Source organism: Octodon degus, unplaced genomic scaffold (assembly GCF_000260255.1).
Source record: "Octodon degus isolate 3935 unplaced genomic scaffold, OctDeg1.0 scaffold00011, whole genome shotgun sequence".
Taxonomy (NCBI): domain Eukaryota; kingdom Metazoa; phylum Chordata; class Mammalia; order Rodentia; family Octodontidae; genus Octodon; species Octodon degus.
Window position 1 is genome coordinate 4513544 of NW_004524587.1, and position 20070 is coordinate 4533613.

General features: G+C 46.8%; 2 protein-coding genes across 6 annotated transcripts in view; both read right to left on the reverse strand.

Moving 5' to 3' along the window:
- Syce1l (synaptonemal complex central element protein 1 like) overlaps positions 1-7788 on the reverse strand; it is a 12229-nt gene extending 4441 nt beyond the window's left edge. Inside the window, exons 1-2 of the mRNA XM_004625986.2 lie at positions 7166-7788; positions 1114-1176 (exon numbers count right to left, since the gene is read on the reverse strand). Coding sequence (XP_004626043.2) covers positions 1114-1176; positions 7166-7226 — 124 coding nt within the window. The 5' untranslated portion in view covers positions 7227-7788. The remainder of the gene's footprint in view (positions 1-1113; positions 1177-7165) is intronic.
- An 82-nt stretch (positions 7789-7870) lies between these two features.
- Mon1b (MON1 homolog B, secretory trafficking associated) lies at positions 7871-16289 on the reverse strand. 5 transcript variants are annotated; one of them, XM_023709150.1, is made up of 7 exons: positions 16166-16289; positions 15906-16041; positions 15339-15700; positions 12880-13209; positions 11629-12448; positions 11112-11259; positions 7871-8500 (listed from the first exon to the last, which is right to left on the reverse strand). In XM_023709150.1, the coding sequence occupies exons 3-7, from the start codon at positions 15499-15501 to the stop codon at positions 8300-8302; spliced, it is 1662 nt and encodes a 553-aa protein (XP_023564918.1). In that variant the 5' UTR covers positions 15502-15700; positions 15906-16041; positions 16166-16289; the 3' UTR covers positions 7871-8299. The 5 variants fall into 5 exon arrangements, with proteins under 5 accessions (XP_023564918.1, XP_023564919.1, XP_004625829.1 ...); XM_023709151.1 differs by lacking the exon at positions 16166-16289 and having other exon boundaries at positions 15339-15511; positions 15906-16018; XM_004625772.2 differs by lacking the exons at positions 15906-16041; positions 16166-16289 and having other exon boundaries at positions 15339-15805.
- Positions 16290-20070: the final 3781 nt, after the last annotated feature.

Here is a 20070-nt window from a genome sequence, read left to right on the forward strand (position 1 = left end):
TTTGTTTATTTTGTGTGTGTGTGTCCAGCTCAGCCCACCAGGGGGCAGGGCTGGCTGGCACGTGGTGCTGGGGGATTGAACCGCAGTCCCTGTGCTTTGTTTAGCTTAGCTTGTTCTAAGTAGGTGCTTTAGACCACTGAGCCATCTCATCAGCCCATGGCTTCTAATTTCACACAGTGCCAGTTTCAATGCTCTGTAGGAAAAGGCTTCCACTGCATCCCTCTAGGGCTCTAGGATGGCGACACAGAGCTGGGACAAAAGGCTGCCCCACCTTTGCGGGCTCTCACACCGGCCTGTAGGCCTGTAAATGGATCTGGAGTTGCCAAACTGAGGTCTCGGATTTTCTGAGGTCAGCGACTCCAGTACCCAGGACTTCCAGAGGCGCATTCTCCAGCACAGTGCGGCTCACATCTCTCGGAGCTCCCAGGGGCCCACAGGGAGATTTGTTTCACTGAAGATGCGCTGCTCATCCATGCATTTCCAGTCCCTATGCATTCCCACTCCTACAAGTTCTTTGCATACATTCAGTCGAGGCAGCAGTTCTAGCACTTGCGCACATTGCAGAGAGTCGGGGCCTAGCGCTCTGTCCTGGTGGGGAAGACTGGTGGGTGGAGGCATTTGAAGCTGAGAATACATAGGGGTCTCACTTCAGCCCCAGTCAGCTCTCTGCCCCTGCCCTGACGTGGGTCCTGCACGCAAGCTCGTCCCCGGGTTCTGCTCACAAGCGGAGCAAGGGGCAGCGAGGCCCGGGCTGCCTTCTGTACACAGAAAGGCAAGGCGAACAACACACCAAGGAGTACATTGTTTTTAAGTCTCTGAAAAAATACTTAAGACTGTCAAAATGGCTGCTGCTGACCCCTGTGTCCCACAAGTGGCTGACTGGTGTGTTTGTGTGTGTGTGTGTGTGTGTGTGTGTTCAGTGCGGGCTTTTCCACCCACTTAGGCTCCCAGAAGTATGAACAATGGGGAAGTACTTTTTGTTCAAATATTTACATTCTATGGGGGAAGAAGCACAATGAGATGATGTGGCAACACTGTAGCCCAGGGATCCCACTCTGAACCGGATCTGCAGGGCTCAGACCCTGCCTGAGGCTCACACACAAGCTACGTGACCTTTCTGCAGCTTCTTCACCATGGCCAGCAAGTCTTCAGGCTCCTCCAAAAATCCAGCCTGACCTGCAGAGATGAAAACCACAATGAAGAGGACCAGCGAAAGTGAGGAGAGGCCCAGGCCCACCTGGAAAGGGACGGAGGAAGTCCCCATGGGCTCTGTGGGAAACCCTGGTGTGTGATCCCTCCTGGTCAGCTGCGCTGGGAGGGGTCAAAAGAAACCTCAAGATGTCACCTTGATGAAACTTGGTGAGGGGCAGGCATATGCTGGCTACTGCTGCTGTTCAACAAGATGCAGGCAGGTGGACAGATTCCATTAAAATCATTACAACCTGTCATGTGCAAGTTTTGATGAGTTACTGAATCTAGGAAATACTTATATCTGGATGCATATATTTAAAAAAAATGACAACTGCATATTATAAGACTTCTGATGGAAGAACATGATCCCATTTGTGAAGACTTTGTGTTCCAAAAAGGTCCATAAAAAAACAGCTAAATCAGGGCCCGGGAGATGGCTCAGTAGAATAAGTGCTTGCCTGGGAAGCGCAAGGGTCTGAGTTCAATCCCCAGTTCTGCAAAAAAACAAAAAAACAAAAAAATAGATAAATCAAAATTTAAAAAATACTAGGGCCTGCTGGTTAGCTCAGATGTTTAAATGCCTGCTCATGCAAACACAGTCATGGGCAAGTCACTGTGGTTTGAGCCTCAGCTCCACCTGCCTTACCACACCTGCCCTTAAGGCAGGCTGAGCCAGTAAAAAAAAAAAAAAAAAAAATCCTTCTCAACTTCCCTTCATCTCCCCCACAAAAAAACCTGACTTCCCTATTTTAATAGTAATTCAAAGGCAACACACAGGGCAGGCAACCACGAGAGGAGATGTGATCAACCTCACACAAACTGGGAAACCCCGTGGGGAAAACTGGGAAGAAGAGGGAGGGGGAAGACCTATATTTCAAAAAGCTCAAAGCCTCGATCAACCAATGGCAATGAACAGACCTCATCTGATCCTTAAATAAATGCTCTTTCTTCCACCATATATACTTCTCTATATTTTTAACATGAACCTTTGCTACTTTTTGTGCAGGGTTTCACTACACAACTCAAACTCATAGTAATCCTCCTATTTTCAGCTTCCCCAGTGCTGGGATTACAGGTGTATGCCACCACACCCAGACTCTGTCACAGGCTCAGCACACCCAGGAGCAGGGCCAGTGCAGCACATAGTGCTGCGGATCAAACCCTGGTCCCTGTGCTTGCCTAAGCAGGCGTTTAGTCTGCTGAGCTATCTCACCGGCCCTCCCTTTGCTACTTTTACAATTCAACAACAGAAAAATATTTGTGTGTTACAGACATCTTAAACTCTTTAAAACAATGATAAAAGGTCAAATTCCAGTGATCTGTGAAGGATGACAGCTCCAGTGTTGGAAGGAGCAGGGAGGGAAGGAAGGATAGGGATGCAGAGATGAGTTCAGACAGCCGTGGTCTGCACAGGCACCAACTCCCAGTGAGGAGTGTAATCACTCCATCCCTCAAGCACGCACTAACACAAGTAAATAGAGTGACAGCTCATAAACGTACAGTAGCTACAAAGAGCCTGCAGAAATGCTTACCCACCAGGGTGCACTGTGGAAAGCCTACATAGACTTGAAGCTTCCCAGTCCCCCTCCTCAGACATCAGTTACAAGCGAGGAAATTCACATACAAGCATATGTTCCACTTTCTACATAAACGGTAGCGTGAATGTAGGTGATGTTCCATGCCTTGGGTTCTTCATCTGACAATGCGAACCCTTGCATGGTGATTTACTGTTTACTTAAGAGCAGTCTCCTACTGTTGAACACTTAGGTTCGTTCCTTTCTTTGTTGTTCCAAACAATGCCACCATGATCATCTCTATTCATTTTCTCATCTGCTGTCCTAGTACCACAGATAGTGTCTTCTGTATGTCTGCCACCACACGCTCTTCTCTTTGGGAGTCCATATTTCTTGTTACCTAAGGACACCAATCCTTGAGTTATCCCAGCATGATGCAGAATGACCTCATCTGAAGTTGCTGTATTTGCAAAGACCCTGTGTTTTCATATTTTGAGGTTCTAGTGGACATATATTCTGGGAGGGACCCAACTTCAGCTGGCACACCACCCTTACTTTCTTCTTTTGTGCCTGTGTCAGTCAGTATCTACTCAACACACCTAGGATACTGCCCAGGCCACCTGCTGAATCAGAGGGGACATCTCTTAGCAAATTTGGCTGAGACCATGAAATTGTCTTCCACCTTTTTCAGGCCCACAAAGTAAGCTTTTCCTATCTTATTTGCCAAGTTATAATTATTATTATATTTTGAAACTTTTTTTTTTTTTTGGAACCAGGGATTGAACTCAGGCCCTTGCACTTACCAGCTAAGTGCTTATTCTACTGCGCTATCTCCCTGGCCCCTATATTATATTTTGAGACAAGGTCTTCCTACATAGTCCAGGATGACCTCGAACTCAGGACAATCACCCTGCCTTAGGCTCCTGAGAGCTGGGATTATATGTGTGCACCACCATGTCCACCAGCCGTCATGCTGTTTATTTTTTTATTTTTTTTTTGTACTGGGAATCAAACCTAGGACCTTGCACTTGAGAGGCAGGCACTATGCCTCTGACCTATATTGCCAGCCGCCAAGTTATGTTTTTAATTGTTTTCATTGTTTTCCAGTCTGATAGGCAGAAAAAAATAGTTTCATTCCACATTTTCTGGTAGTAAATATCAAATCATCCTCATATCTTCTGGATTAGAAATTCCATTCTTAGGGATGCATCTTAAAGGAATGGCTATGGGTGGTGGGCAATTGTTTCATCATTTGCAATCTTAAAATGTGGAAGTAACCCAAATATATCTTTGGGGATTATTTATAGCACATTTGGAGGATGAAATTCTTTTTTTTTTTTAATTTATTTATTTATTAACATTTATTTTGGGGTGTGTGTGTGTGGCCAGCTCAGCCCACCAGGGGGCGCAGCTGGCTGGCATGTGGTGCTGGGGGAATCAAACCGCAGTCTCTGTGCTTTATCAAGCTTGTTCCAAGTAGGTGCCTTAGACCACTGAGCCATCTCTCCAGCCCCAAGGATGAAATTCTTTACAGCCATTAAAATGATATAGTAAGTTATTTCTAACCTAGGCTTATCAAATTTTGTTGAAGTGGCTGATGACATCTTTTTGTCTGTCCTGGTCTTTTATAAATTACTATGTATTAGTTTAATTTTAATTTTCTAATTACCTAAATTATAAACAAATCTTTTCTTTTTTTTATTTTTCAGTACTGGGAATCAAACTCAGGACCTTGTACTTGCTAGGCAGGCACTTAAACTACTGAGCTCTCTCCCCAGCCCTAAATTATAAACAAATGTAGAATACGAAAATGACAATAAAAGTCTCCTATCACTAACAGCCCTTTCTCCCACTCAGTCCCCTTGCTAGAACCATTGCTAGTTAACTGAGAATGTTCAAATCCTGTTAATAACACATATTGCTTTCTTATTTTCTTACCTAGGTAACAGTCAAGAATTTTATACACTATAAAAATATGTGAAGTTAAAAATAAGCACTTTGGCTTCTCTCCTTGGGCCTTCCTTTCGTTGGTCAGATATAATCAGCACCAGCAGAGCGTTTCCTCTTGAGACACGTTATGAAGGTATTCTTCATGTTTGGAAATGGAACCAAGCCCTTTGGTAAGTACATGGAGAGGTGTTTGTGACTTCATATTTTATGAGGAATTTCAAAAGGACTTGAAAGGATATATGAAGCGATACCATGCTGAACTCCACTGTACTAATGACCAGATCTGACAACTGTTAATACTCATCCATACTTGTTGCAGTTGTATTTTTATTATGTTATGAGCAAGCCTTGACAGGCTTCTTGACATTTCTAGGTACCTCATTGAGTCTCAGTTACTGGAGGACATTTTTTTAGTGACCCTAATCCTACCAATAAGGTGAATAATCAACCTATAACATTACCCAACAACCTGACCATAATTTTTCTTGATTGTCCTTACACCTTTTACAGTTGGCTTCTGCAACTTTACGCAAAAGCTCCATCTGTATTTTTTCTCTCTACTTCTTTGCTAGAATTAGTCATCAGATAAAGCCAAGAGCTACTCATAAGTAAACCTTTTAAACAGTCTAACATCTTGATTTAAGTTCCATATCACCAGTGTGCAGAGTCCCTTTTTAAATATTTCAGAGGCCACAGTGCTTCCACTTGACCTTGTATCAGATTTCCTCTTTGTTTCTGCACTGCAAGTTGCAGACATCATAGTCCAGTGCTCCTTAATAGTCTAATGTCTATTTCCTATACACAGGCAATCTATACAGTATCACCTGAATTCTTCCAAAATAAAAATCACACAAATGTCTCTACCTCTGCATCACCCCCCAAATTTGAGTGCCTTGTCCAGTTATCTGATAGGCTGTTAACTTTCAGCTGCTTTTCTAATACATAAAAGGTTATGTATATTTTACCTTTTCCTTTCTATTTCAATTCCAACTGGCTCTCCTGACTTTTTTTGGAGCTCCGTGTCAATGGATAATTATTTTTTTTAATTTTTTTTTTTTTTTTCACTGAGACAGGGCCTTGCTATGTAGTTCAGGCTGAGTTTGAACTCACTATGTAGCCCAGGCTGGCCTTGAACTCACAGCAATCCTACCTTAGTCTCCCAAGCGCTGGGAACATAGGCATTTGACACCCACACCTGGCTGAATCATGATCTTATTCATTAAAAATTACTTTATTGTGCATCACAGCCCCCACCCCCTGCTTTTCAGTATGCATGGACATACAGATTTAGCCATTTCTATGTTGTATTTGCTTTCCATTAACACTCTATAGTGATCATTCCTGGTCCACAGCAACTATGTACTTTTCTCTAATTACTTAGCATGGAGATTGCAGTTGTGAAAAGCATTTTAGGTGCTACCTATACTTATCCAGATTGCCCAGAGTAAAACTTTTACTGGTCAGTTCTACCGGTGATGCAAGAAAAGGTATATACTGCCTCCGAAGCATCATTGCTAGCCCTTCCTGTATATAAAGCCAGCACGATGGGCTGTAAAGTCTACCTCAGTATTTTGCAATATTCTCCATGGCAAGTGCAAGGGCCTGAGTTCAATCCCTGGTTCCGCCAAAAAAAAAAAAAGGATGAATTCAATTTTGAGGAAATGTGAAAGGTAGTGACAGTTTATTTAAATCACAGGGCCAGCTATAGTGTATAAGTAAAATGTATCTGTCTAGCTTTTTGTTTTGCTTTGAAAGCTGGCTCTCCGCGAGTGCTTCTAAGACAACACTAAAGTTATTTCACGATTCACACATCAAAAATTACTGGCCACCGTCTGTCAAAGACATTGCTTTAGGTATTGGGGAGACAGCAGTAAAGTCTGTTCTCATGGAGCTCACACTCTAGGACAGGAAATAGGCAAATAATTAGTTTGATGTTTGCACACGTTAAGTTTCACAAGATGTAATCTAATGTGTTTATTATACTGACTTAAAAGAGTGCAGGAAGGGGAGCAATAGACAAACGAACGGCAGGAAACTGAATGTCCGTGGAATCGGAGTGACAGGTACTTGAATATTTCTCATGCTATTTTCTCTGCTTGGCTGTAGTTTGAAAATCTTGAAAAAAAAAAAAAATTGCTTAGGGCTATGTTACCTAGGCTGGATGTGAAACGCTAATATTGGGAAGTTAGTTGATTTTCTTGGGCGTGCCAACAGTTAACTTTTTTTTTTTAACACCTCGCCCGGTTCTGTTTGGAGAGATACCTATGAACTGCCTGTTGGTTACTTTAATTGAACAATTCAATAAAACTGACAAGAGTAAACCAGGGTGGTGAGAATGCGCATGTTATTTATTTCCACTTTGTGGAACAGTTAGAAGTTTCAATAATAAAAGTTTAAAATTTTACTTCTTTTTCAAAAAGCTACAGCTGTCACTGTTTTGTTATTGTAAGGGTTGAACCCTCCTTCCCCTCTGCCCCTGGTGGGGAAGACTGACCACCGGCCCTCACTACCTTCACCCTCCTCCACGGCTCCCGTCGATTCCTGCGACAGGCGGTCTCGGGTCTCCGCCATTCTCCAACGCGAGCCGTGCTCTTGCGCCTTGGGTTTAACGATTGGTTAAAAACATCACCCAAACCAGCGAAAGGCAGCGCGCATGCGTCTGAGCTCCGCATTCTCTCCCTAGGCGCAGGCGCCGGGTGCCTACTGAGCATGCGCAGAACATCTGGGCTCTGCCCCGTGTACACATGCGTATACCCGCGGGGCCCTAACTGGCTTTAGACACTGTACCACCAGGGTATGGGGTACTGGGGAACGATGTTGTACACACATGCACACTGTCGGGAGAGCTCGCCTTTATACAGATGGCTTGTGTTGCTGCAGGTTGCCAGGGTCTGAGACACACGTGCATGTAATGTGTAATGATGCATGAATTTGAATCCTATTTGCACGTCTTCATTAAAGAACCAATGGGAGTTGTTGGATGGATGAGCTTTAGAAGCACATTACCCCTCCTCTCCCAGCCACTGTGTGAGAACCTAGGTACTGTGTGTCTCCTGCTATACAGGTGGTTATGGGAGGCCACCTTCTCTCATTCAGAATAAAGCAGCCATCATTTCATGAGGATCATTTTTTTTTTTTTTGAGCAGCGATCAGATAAAAGGCAAAGGAATATTCTTGTGGGGCTTAGTTTTAGGCCTTTTATGTAGTTTTTTTTCCTAAATACCCTCAGGCTGGTTATGGGCACAGGCTGACCCTGCATTCCCAATTCTAGAACCTTTAAGGCTCATCCCTGAGACCTGGCCAGCCCTGCACACTCAGGGCTCAGTCCAATGGAGAAGAGACTTCTGAAGCAGGTTTAGAGGCAACTTCCCCTGACAGAGGCTGGACCATCATCCATGGCGAGGAAGTGAGGCAGAGGGAGGTGGCCTAGAACATTCTCTAGAGGTGGAGGTGCATGAAGGGACAAGAAGGGGGCACACTGTGGCCCTGCTGCTGCCACCCATCTCCCACTGGTGGGCAGCTCTTGTATGGTGCCCAACTGCTCAGGGAGACAGGTACCAGCCACAGGCAGGTCCCCACCACATTTTCAGATGGCAGAAGCCAGAAGCCAAGGTGGTTACTGCCAGCAGTCTGAGTTCTTCTATTCAGAGTCCAGTGAACAAGCCATTGTGGGAAGCCTGGTCTGCAGAGGCAGCTGGAGGTGTGGAGTACTTGGGTGGGCAACGGATGAAGAGACGATCCTCCTCCTTCTTGACCCAGCGCAGGAGTTTGGTCACTACCAAGATGGCACCTGCTTTGGTCACCAAGGGGCTGAGGCAGGTATAGAGCTCAAATTTGGAGGTCACCTACAGGTTTGGGAAAAGACAAAGTCAAGACAGAGCTAACCACAGACCATCCTGTCCACCCTAACCCAGCCCCAAGTTTGCCTCCTGTAGCCTAGAAAATGTACCTGGCAGCCAGGCCTATGTGGTGTTGCTTCAATACTAGGCTATGACAGGTAAGCTGATAGTTTTGGGTCACTGATGGGCCAGGGGTTCTCAGCTGGGCCTAGAGGTTACCTGAATACACTGGCTTCAACTGGGTGATAGAGGCTGTTTGTGTGTGGTTTCTCCTGGGCCCACTGCTTAATGTTCAGTAAGCAATCGCAGTGGTGCCTCAGTTCACAAGCTTAATTCTTTCCATGATTCTGGTCACAAACCTAATTGGACAAGAACTGAATCAAATTTTCCCATAAGGTCAAGACAACCTAACCACTGAATTTTACTCGGTTCTCATACTATTTGATTTATGACCAGAACTATGGCAAGAATTAAATTCATTAACTGACAGGCACCATTGTACTACATAAAAGGCCGCGCTCTCAGTTTCACAGGACTATTTTTATCATCTATAGCCTGGGAAGAATATAAAGAAGAATTCAGTTTAATCCTCACACCAACCTGAGAGACCTGACCCCAGCATGGTCACCAGTCATTTCTAGCGCTCCCTTTCACTGCTCTCTCTGGTTCCCTCTATTCTTTCTTTGCTGTTCCTTAGGCAGAGCCTGGCTTGGCCCTACCTCACGCATCTGTGGAGACCCTCCCCTCTCCTAGGTCTACTCTTCTTCCAGTCACCTACACGGATCACTACGTGTCTCCAGTTAGAGGTTATCTCAGACCACTCAATTTCAAATCCTGAGTCTACTGCACCTTGGCTTGTCAATGCCAGTTTTCACTAACAGGTACAAAGACTCCTTGGGAGACAAGGTCAAATAAGCAGCATTTACAAAATGATGGAATACGTGAGACACACAGGGAGAAGCCTGGCTACCCAAGGGTTCCCACTGGCTCCGTATGAGATAACTGCTGAACCCCAATAAATGTTAGAAATACTGCAGCCCACTGAATTAAACAAAAACCTATAAAGCCATTATTTGCATAACATTAAACAAATAGGTAGAAGGGAAATTTCTTCCTCTAGCTAGAAGGATTTTTTTTTTTTTTTTTGGCTGGCTCAGAATGCCTTCAGGGCAGGTTTGGCTGGCTTGAGTTCTGGGGATCAAACCACAGTAACCTGAGCCTGACTGCTTTGTTTAAGCAGGCACTTAAAGAACTGAGCTAAGGGACAGGCCCTCTTCCTTAAGATAGAACCTCAATAAATGAAAAAGAATAGAGATGGAGATAGAAAATGTACCATCGGGCAAATACCAGACTAGTAACTACTGCAAATTAAAATAATTAATGAATATTAAAATTAGTGGGTGAAAGTAGGATGATGAACAGAACACTAAGGGATGCCACAATCACAGGCATTTTAAGCTCAAGTCAAGATGACATCATCAACAATAGGACAGACTGACATCATGTGCCTTAATATGATGCAGAGAAGGGTGCATGTCACTTCTGTGAGACTCTTGCCCCAAACGCATGACTCCAATTAAATCATGATGTAACATTAAGAAGGCAAAACAAAGGGGCATTCTACAAGCTAATTCACCTTCTTCAAAGGTGCCAAAGCTACAGGACACACACACTCACACACCTTGGTGAAGTATTCCAGAATAAGTGAAAGCAGAGATACAATGATCAGAGAGTAGATTTGGGACTAGATTTGGGTCTAGGTTTTGGACCAGTAAAGAGACAGGATAATTGATAAAATCTGAATGAAGTCTCTGAGCTAAGTGTTATTGAACCAGTTTTTTTTTTTTTTTTTTTTTTTTTTTTTAACCATTTTTTAACATCCTGATTTTGGTTAAGGTATTGTGGGTTCATAGAATATTAACCTTTGGAGAAAGTAGGTGAAAGGACTCCTTAAGGGAAGTCTTATACTATTTGTGCAACTTTTGGGTCTAGAGTTACTTGGAAATTAAAACTTAAAATAATTTAAAAAATCTTCAGCCTAGTACAAGTCCTGATACCTAAAATTCATCTGTATATACAGCAAATTATTTAATACACAGTAAATTATTTAATCAATGATGGCAGAGCCTGGGAGAGGCACCATTTCTATGGGATCATCTCGATTGGGCTCCTTCTATAGCTGACCTTACAGCCCTACAGGAAGTGAGGTGGGAGCTGATGGAAGGACGGACACCCCCGGAGAGGATACCGCTTGGGGCCATGCCTTGGCATTCACAGGGTGCTGGAGACGCACAGAATCAAAACTGAACTGGGGGGAAACGGAATTGGCAGGCAGTGATAGCTGTTAATGGGGTCTCTGGAAAGTCAAAGACCCTACATTGGCTGTTAATAGAGGAGAGGTAGACAAGACAGGTGTGATGTAGGGTCGGAGGCAGGAATGAATCCTTACGTGGCTCAAAGATAAACATGTAAAGCTACAGATGAGAATTATGGGTGAGGCATAGCCCAGGGAGCACTTGGTGTGCTTGGTGATGGCTGCTTCGATCAGAGGGGCTATGTTTAGGGAAAGGAGGCTTGAAGTGGGGAATTAGTTCCCTCTCTGTCCTATCTGACTCACCCAGGCTAGCAGTGTCTCCTTCTCAGCCACATGGTAAATGAGGCGCAGGGGTCGGGAGGCGCTGTGCAGACGAGCGTGCAGGCGGTGGTACAGGTCTGACAGCCGCTGCCGTTCCTCTTCTCTGCTGTATGGGGCTTCTAGCTCAGGGCTGCCAAGATGGAGGGAGGTGGAGGACAAGGTTAGTCGAGGGCCCACTTGGCTAACCCATCTTCCCTCTGTCTAGGGATTTTTAACTAAGTTACAGAGCTGAGCCTTTCCTGTTAAACCTGAGGATTCTTAGTACTTACAACCAAGCTTTCCCCCACCAAGCTAACAGACTCCCTGAGAATGGTGTTCTTCTCTCCACTAAAATGGGCTCATTAGGTTGTCAGCTGAGCTTCTGTCATCAGAGAACTGTTCTATTTGTTCTTTCGAGGACTTGACTGGGTATCTCGTTTAAGTCACACCCACAGGATGCTGACTCTCCTGGTTTGAAAATCTTGCTACTGGGGTAACTGCCCATAGGGTTTGTGCCCACCTGGTAAACTGGGGCAGCTGGCGATGATGGTCAGGGATGTCCAGTGGCTTATAGAGGAAGTGCCGGAGGCCAGGTGCCCCCACAGCCTGCACGCTGTAGGCAGGGGCACTGGCTGCCTGGGAATCAGAGAAGTTCGCAGCCTCCCCAAGGGTACGCAGGGCACCAAGAGTGCGCATGCCATCCTCCACCAGGCGCCGGCAGGCGGCCATGGCATGGAAGGCTTCACGGTGGGTGCCAAGCAGCAGCAGGCAGACAGGCATGGAGTCCAGGCGGGCCACATAAGCATAGAAGAAACCATCGGGGTTGAAGCGGGGCAGGCACACAGGTGCCCAGGCTTCCCCCGCTGCAAAAGCTGGCGCCCCTACCCAGTCAAGCAACAGCTGCAGGTCAGCTGGGTCCAGCCGGCACTCGGCCAGCACGTTCCGTTCCTGGGCTGCTGTTATCAGGCGACCACCGACCGCCAGCACAGACAGTGCCAGGCCAGGTGCTGTGCAGCGCCGCAGCAACGTGCCTAGTGCTTCCCGCAGCGGACGGGCAAGCGGCACGCAGCGCACAGCGCCCAGGAGCAGGGCTCCGGGGTCTCGCTCCACATTGTCCAGAAGCCGGTCCAGCGTGCGCTCTGAGCCAGCCAGCAGGCGGCGGAGGTCATAGTTCTGCTTGTGCGCGAAGATGCGGGCCACGCTTGCACGTGTCAGTGTGCTCACAATCTGTGCGTGCACGGCGAGCAGCTCCCCTCGGAGCTGTGCTGCTGACTGAGGAGTCCGTGACATGGCCACCAGCAGCAGGGGGCCCTGCTGTAGGAACACCAGCTTGTGGTCCTCTGGAGGAGGGCAGGGGTAAAGATGGATCAGGAGCGACCCAACACACACAGCCACCTGGCCCAATCCACTGCACCACTCTAGCATCTAGACTAGGGCAAGGACAAGCCAGGGGAGTACAGATACTGTAGTCACCGTGGGATGTCGAGGGATAGCACAGACTGGGAGTGGTGGGGACAAGGTGATGGGAGCCAGGACTGACACAGAGCTGGGACACCCAGCTCAAGCCACAGCCCCCACAGCCACGCTGTCAGGCAAGGGAACAACTGGCTAATTACCCAAGTCCCATCCACCCAGAGCCCAGCAGACTAAAGACAGGACAGTACCCACACCCAGGCCCTGGCTGGTAGGCAGGCAGAGAGACACACCTACCCACACCCATCATTATTTCCAGTCATGGTTCCTGTTCTGTTTCCCACACCCCTTTGCTCACCGGCATAGATGGCGCGGATGTTATCCCCTGAGCTCTGTACGAAGGACACAAGGGCTGTCATCACACCCATGGTAGCTGATAGCGCCTCCACGCTACCGTAACGTGAGTAGATAGGCTTGCCGGCCTCGCTCAGCACAAACACGTGCTTCCTTTGGTTGCGCCAGTTCTCGTCACTGGGGTCCCCGCCCTGGCCCACAGAGTCACTCTCCGGACCATGAATGGGACTACTGTCTGAGGCTGTAGAACTCCAGTGTTCACACGTGCTTGACAGGACCTCTGACTGGGGCAGGGGTGACAGGCGGCTGGGTGGCTCATCCTCGGCTTGTGATCCTAGAAGGGAGCTTCTGGTGTGTCATCTATCTGTAGACCCCACTAAGCACATGGGCTCCCAAGGACCCACCAAACCTGTGCCCGCCTTCCTACAACCTCTGTGTTCTGATAAGTCCTTGAGTAACTAGTGACTCCCAACAGAAAATTGGGACCTCTCTGATGATATCTACTAAGTTCCCACAATCCCCTGAAAACCAAAATAACCCAGTTTGATTTTATTTTCATCACTAGATTCTTTATACCTCTGTGTATCAGTTTTTCCCTTTTAACTGCCACTTCCAAGCCTTCAAAGCATCACATTGTCTCAGTGACCATTACTAACATCTTCAGTGACCCAGGAACTCCCCTGACCCACTGTTTATTCTCCTGGTATCTGCACTCCCCTTGGTGGCCACGATTAACATCCACTGATTTCCCACTCTCTACCTCCCCAACTTTTTATTCTCATGGGTGCCTACGAATCTGACTCCTTCTGACTCTCAGTGAACTATTTATATTTTGAATGATGTTCACTAATTTCTTAATTTTCCCAGTGGCTATAACTAATATCCACTGCATGAAGGCAAGAGGATTGCAAGTTTGGGCCAAGCTTGGGAACTGGTTAAGACCCTATTGCAACATAAAAAAATACACACACACACACACACACACACACACACACACCCAAAATGAGTGAGGGTACTTGGGTTCTAGGTTCAGGATCCCATACTGGAAAAAGAACAATCCAGTAACAACCAGGTGTTCAGGACGCTCCTAACACCCTAATCACTTTCTCTACTTCCACTCTCTAAGATATTAACACCCTCTGAAGGACAGCTCACTAACATCACTAAATCACTAATACGTGTGTCTTCAAGGACTCTCAATGACAGCCTCATCCACAAATTACTCTAAGACTAATCTTCACAAACATAAATTCCGAGTACCCACCACCCTCACTGATCCTTTTCCCTATCACACTAACTTTACACCGAACCCCACCCCTGTCTTCACTCCCCTGATGGCCACCATGAATATCCCTTAACACAGGACTTTTCATGACTTCCACTGCTGTTCTCCATAACCATTATGAACATTCACTAAAGCCCACAAGTTTAGGGATTCCTACTGCATCCTCATACACCCAGGGATTCCCACTCACACCTATTGATTCAATCATTAACCATCTGTAGTTGTCTCTTAAGTTTCCCATAAATCTCAGTGACCTCATTTTCTCTCAATGGCACTCACTGAAACCCCCATCTCCAAATACCAAGTACCCTTCCTAATAACTGCCGGTACCTGCCAGTGATCCTCAAGTCCTAAAAGATCTCACCCGTTTATTCTCAGTGAGGTCTGCTGACAGTGCCCAGCGACCCCATTCACACCCACTAATTCTAAAATAACTAATAAGCCCTGCTTCCTAATGACTTCTGCTGATCCTCCAGCAACACCTTTACCTATCTACTATCTGGTGTTACACACCAGCACCAACACAGGGATCATCTTTCTGAAAATCTCACTGATCCTCTTCTCCTCTCCCACTAATCACCAACAGCACGCTTTAGCATTTGTTTCCTTAACAACCCCGCCCAACAACCCTTTTCTATTCAGTAGTCTCCACTGATCTCCTTTCCCATTGCAATGATTTTATACCCCAGTGTCCCCAAACACTAACTTCCAAATAGTTCCTCCTTTGAACCTATTCATGTTCATTAACCTAAATACCCTAAACCCTCAAAGGTCTTCTCTAACTGGACCCTTTTTGATGCAAGTCCCTTGAAATACATTCTGGTTGGCCCAGAACTGAGAGATCTCTGAGGATAAGGGTCTTCCAGGGCTAAAATGGATATATTCCTGGACAAACAGGGATGGTCCTTTTCCCTGCCTTCGATCCTTCACAACAGGCATCTACCCAGGACCACAGAACTGCATCTGGTGAACACCAGCTGATGCCTACTGACTTCCTTTTCTTTTCTTAATGACTTGAACTACACCAATGAGTCTGCTACTACCTCCTACTGACTTGGCGGCGGTTCAAGCCCGAGTCCCCAAAGACCATTCACTGATCTTCCATAATCCTCTTTGTCCCTCGCCCAACATGACCTCCCCCGTATTCCTTCCAAATTCCTGGTGAGGGCAGCGTCTACCTGCTTCCTCCGGGTCCGTGTCTCCGGGGTCCGGCGGGCCCGACTGAACTCCTCCATCTCCAGTCTCCTCGCGCGGGGTCTGCGTGCCTTCCAAGTCCTGCGTGTCCTCCAAGTCCTGCGCGCCCCCGGGGGCTGGGGCAGCAGCGTCTCCACCGGCCTCCATCTGCACATCCCTAGGGGAAGGGGAATCGAGGGTGACAGGCAGCAAAAGAAACTTCTCAAAAGCCTTTAAGGAGCCAGGCCCGCTGGAAACATTCCCAGGGCTTGTTTCGCCCACGGCTTTCAACGCGATGAGACATTCAAAATCATGTCCAAATACTTGCACCCTCCAACACGTGCCGCAGGAAGTGGCTCCAGTGGCCCTAGGAAACAAAGATACATAAACACCTGTTTAAGCCCAGTATCTCAACTGGCTCGACTCCGGGAGCCCGGGCAGCACCACACTTCCGGGTGCCACCGAGTTTGGCCACACTTCCGGAAACGACGCCTCACGGAAGACACTTCCGGTTAGAGCTTCGGTCGCTCCCCGAAATTCCTCTCGCCCGCCGCCTACCGCTGTTCCCTCACGGTTACGATAGAGCACGCCTCTCCAGGATCTACTTGGGATCAAGTCCGGAACCCGGTGCGCCGCTTCCGTACTCTAGTAGGAAAGCCGCTGCAGCTCCGGAGCCGGTTGGGGGGATGCCCACGTCTCTCGCTGGGGCTGCCGGCGTGAGGGGGGCGCGGCTCTCGCACAGCCAATCGTAGGGCACAGAGGGCGGGCCTTTATGCTTCTGGCCCAATCAGAAGGAGTCTGTCACCTTTCTCCCGCCCCGTCTAAATCTTACCCAGACAAGTGCTTGGCGACTGATGATGCTATCTCCCTGGATCCACTGAAAGCCCAAGCTTCTTTCTTTCCTCACTTTAGGATGGATACTCGCACCTGTCCAGTAGACGCGCTCCCCCACAAAAGAGGCAACGTCATTCTTTATCCGCCAAGAAAAGCTGGAATGGGCTAAGACTTGGTGGGGTGCTGCGGAAGTTGACGAGCAGTGGGAGCGTCCAATCGGAGTGCGGCGCGCAATCTGGTCAGCGTATGGGAAATGGATCCTAAAGTAAGAGGCGGGCCCCTCCGAAATGAGAATTACTCGTGGGTCTTCGTGATCAGCCAAAGGCTCAGCGGCCCTGGAGCAATGGACGCTCAGCCCCCCGACATACTTGTGCCCCCCAAGAATGGAGTTGCGAAAGTAACAGTGTTCATCCAAAGAAGCGATGGTCCTCCCTAACGCCACTTGCTTAGATGGGGCCCGTGGGCGGAACCGGGCGGACCCAGGCGGAACCACGCAGACCACGCATATTAGGCTTCTAGGCCTAACGGGGAGGGGAGCGCCGGTGGGCGTGGCTTTGAGGGGCTTCTGCGTCTTCGTTGGCTGATGACGGCGCCGCACCGCCTCTGCGCAACACTATTGGCTGAGTGGACAAGGGGCGGGTTCGACAGCCTGGACTGTCTCTTGGCTCAACGCAGATGCTGGATCCGAGCTTCCACGTGAGCGGAGCAGTGTACCGAAGGATGCGAGGGGCTTCGGTAGCCGGCAGAAGGCGCTGCAGGCTGACAGTTTGACAAAGAGGGCGAGAGCGGGTGCAGTCGCGCCTGCTGGTCTCTGCGTCTTTCTCTGGGGTCCCCTGAGTCGCTCAGGCGATCTGTCTGTTTCTGGGTGGCTCTTTAGGTCTGTGTCTTTGCATCTGATTGACGCTCTGCACATTGCCTGCGCTTAGTCCTCTGGCCTCCTCTCGGCCCGCTGATGACACCCCACTCCCAGCCCCACTCGGTGGAGCCCCAGAGAGCCTGACCTCCTGCAGCCCCAGCCCGTCGCCTGGTGCAGAATTCTGGGTAGGGGCGCGGCTGGGGCAGCGGTGGAGGGAGCTGCAGGCATCTCCGGATGTTGGACCGGCCAGACCCATCTGGGCTGGCGAACGGGAGATCGCTTCCCTGGATACGTTTGGGGTTTTGTAAGAGGCTTCCCGGACGACGCTGTAGCGTTCCAAGCGCTGCAGCCGTGGCTTCCACCCTGTGAAACGCTAACTAGATGTAGACCTATGTCTGAGGATTGCGTGGGTTGAAGTGAGTAAAGGTGCTTAGCCTACTTTGAGCCATTGCAAGGTGGAAGGCTTTGGTACTATTTATAATTACTTTAATTATAATTGAGGCAATGAATACCAATTACTGATGTGGCACCTTATGCCTTATATGTAATAGATAACAGATAAGTACTATATAGTTACTATAATATAAAAGCAATATATAAGCTTATGTATAATACACTTACCTAATAATTATAAAAACAGTATATAATAAACATGTTAAGAACCAAAGAATAAGGTATATATAATACAGAGAAATATGTAAATGCAAACAGTAAATAAAACCATTTTATAAGATATACATGTAGCTGACAATATACTGTTAGTATTTTTTATGAAGTAAAATTGATGAAATGATGAATTTTAAGTAATTGCATACTTTAAGCATTTACTAATTTGTATGGTTAAGATGCACATGAATGTAGGATATAAAATAATACTTTGTACACAGTTCTTAGATCTGTGGACTTCGGTTGGTGGAGAGTGTGCCCTCTAAGGCCGCATGAAGTATTTCTTGCACCCAGCGTTCGCCAGCAGGTCACTGCGGCCCGGTAGAATGGGCCTCTCTGAGCCTGGCATTCCTCATCAGTGTGATAGAGATATTAATTGTGGTCCCTATCTTCCTGGGCGATCCCTTGGGGATTCAGTGACCCAGTTTTACTCCTAAAATAGCACCTGGTGCATTGTAGGCCATGAAAATGTTAGATTATTAAATATCATTAGCTCTTATGATTTCTATGGTAACTCATACATTATAACTTACTATGTATGTTACACTAAGTTATATACAATACAGACACTAAAATTATATTTCCACAACTCTGTTTGAGCTCTGAGGATATGTTAGAGCACACAGCAGTGTCCCCATCAACCAGATAGACCCCTAGGAGGCCAGAGGGGCAACCTGCAGATGACCAGACCGCGGAACATAGGAGACACTGTCTCCCAGCCAACCAGACAGACAGCACCACAGGGGGCAGACAAGACAGTCCCACCCCATCCACCCCCCCAGAGAGCAGAAGTCTGGTGGAGTGGTCTCAGGATCATGAAGATGAAGGAGAGGGTCCAGAATCTAACCCACAAGTCACTAAAAAAGTGTCACATTGGAGAGAATCCAAACCCATGACCAAATGCTTTTTCCTTTCCATGACTGGCATGTCTCTATGCTGCAAATTGTAGGTTAAGTGTTTGAAGGTTCCATTGCATTTTCCACCTTCATTTAATATTGATCCTGTATTTCAACAGAAGTATACCTCAAGTAGACTCATGTTCTAAAATTTTTGCTAACTTGCTCTGAGGAAAAAAGTGATTTTTTCCCCCCAGGGAAAATAGCAAAGCTAAGAACAACAACATAATCTCTTATCCGAAGCATTTAGCACCAAATGTGTTTTGAATTCACACTTTCTCTAGCCTGAGGTGCATGTGTCAGATAGTATCAAGTGCCTCAGCAGGGGTTGGGCACTGCCTAGTAATTAAACTCATTATTTCCAGGAAGGAGTGGTAAGCCTGGAGAGCAGAGTTCATGTTTTGCTGCCATTAAGTTTAAAAAAGATTTTCAGCCAAAAAATTTGTGACAATACTAAATGGTAAAAATATACTCATTGGAGTCCCAGGTGTGATGAATCAATGGTGAGAACAGGATATATATGTAAAAAACAATGGCCCCAAATTTTCAAACAGATAAAAATTATAGGCACTGTTTTGAGGAACTCAACAAAATCCATGCAGGATAAAAAAAAAAAAAAACAAACCTCACTAAAGAGTCTTAAAAATAAATTGCTGAAGGGCCAGCAGTACAGCTCAGTGGGCTAAATGCTTGGTTAGGCAAGCACAGGGGCTAGGGTTCCGTCCCTGGCACCACCCCTGGACTCGCTGAGCCAGCGATGTAGCCTGGGCGTGCTGGCTCAGGCCTGTAATGCCAGCACTAGGGAGCAGAAACATGGAGGATCATGAATCCAAACTGTGTAGTGAAAACCTGCAAAAAAAAAAACCCCAAACCAAACCAAACAAAAAACCTTAAAAATAAATTATTGTTTAAAACAATAAAACAAAACACTGTTAAAAATAAGATGCATTACATATCCAAGAACAAAGGTAAGACTTAAAGCAGATGTATGAAAAAACTTCCAATCAGAGAACCATAGGAAAGTTATTTTTTTTTTACAAAGAAAATAAAATGCAAATATGTTAAGCTTACATTTTCTACTTTGTAACATAATCTTTCAAAATGAAAGCAGGGCTGGGGAGATAGCTCAGCTCAGTGGTCTAAGCACCTGCCTGGCAAGTGCAAGGAATTGGGCTCCATCCCCCCCCAAAACACATGCCTGGCCTGCCTGCCCCTGGGCATGCTGAGCCCACCACAAAGATCCCTTGGGGATTCAGTGACCCAGCTTTACAGCTAAAATAGCACCTGGTGCATTGTAGGCCCTGAAAATGTTAGATTATTAAATATCATTAGCTCTTATGATTTCTATGGCCATTCATACATACTATAACTTACTATATATGTTACACTAAGCTATACACAATGCAAATACTAAAATTATATTTCCACAACACTGAGCTCTGAAGATGTGTGGCGCACGCCTATAATCCCAGCTCTGGGGAGGCT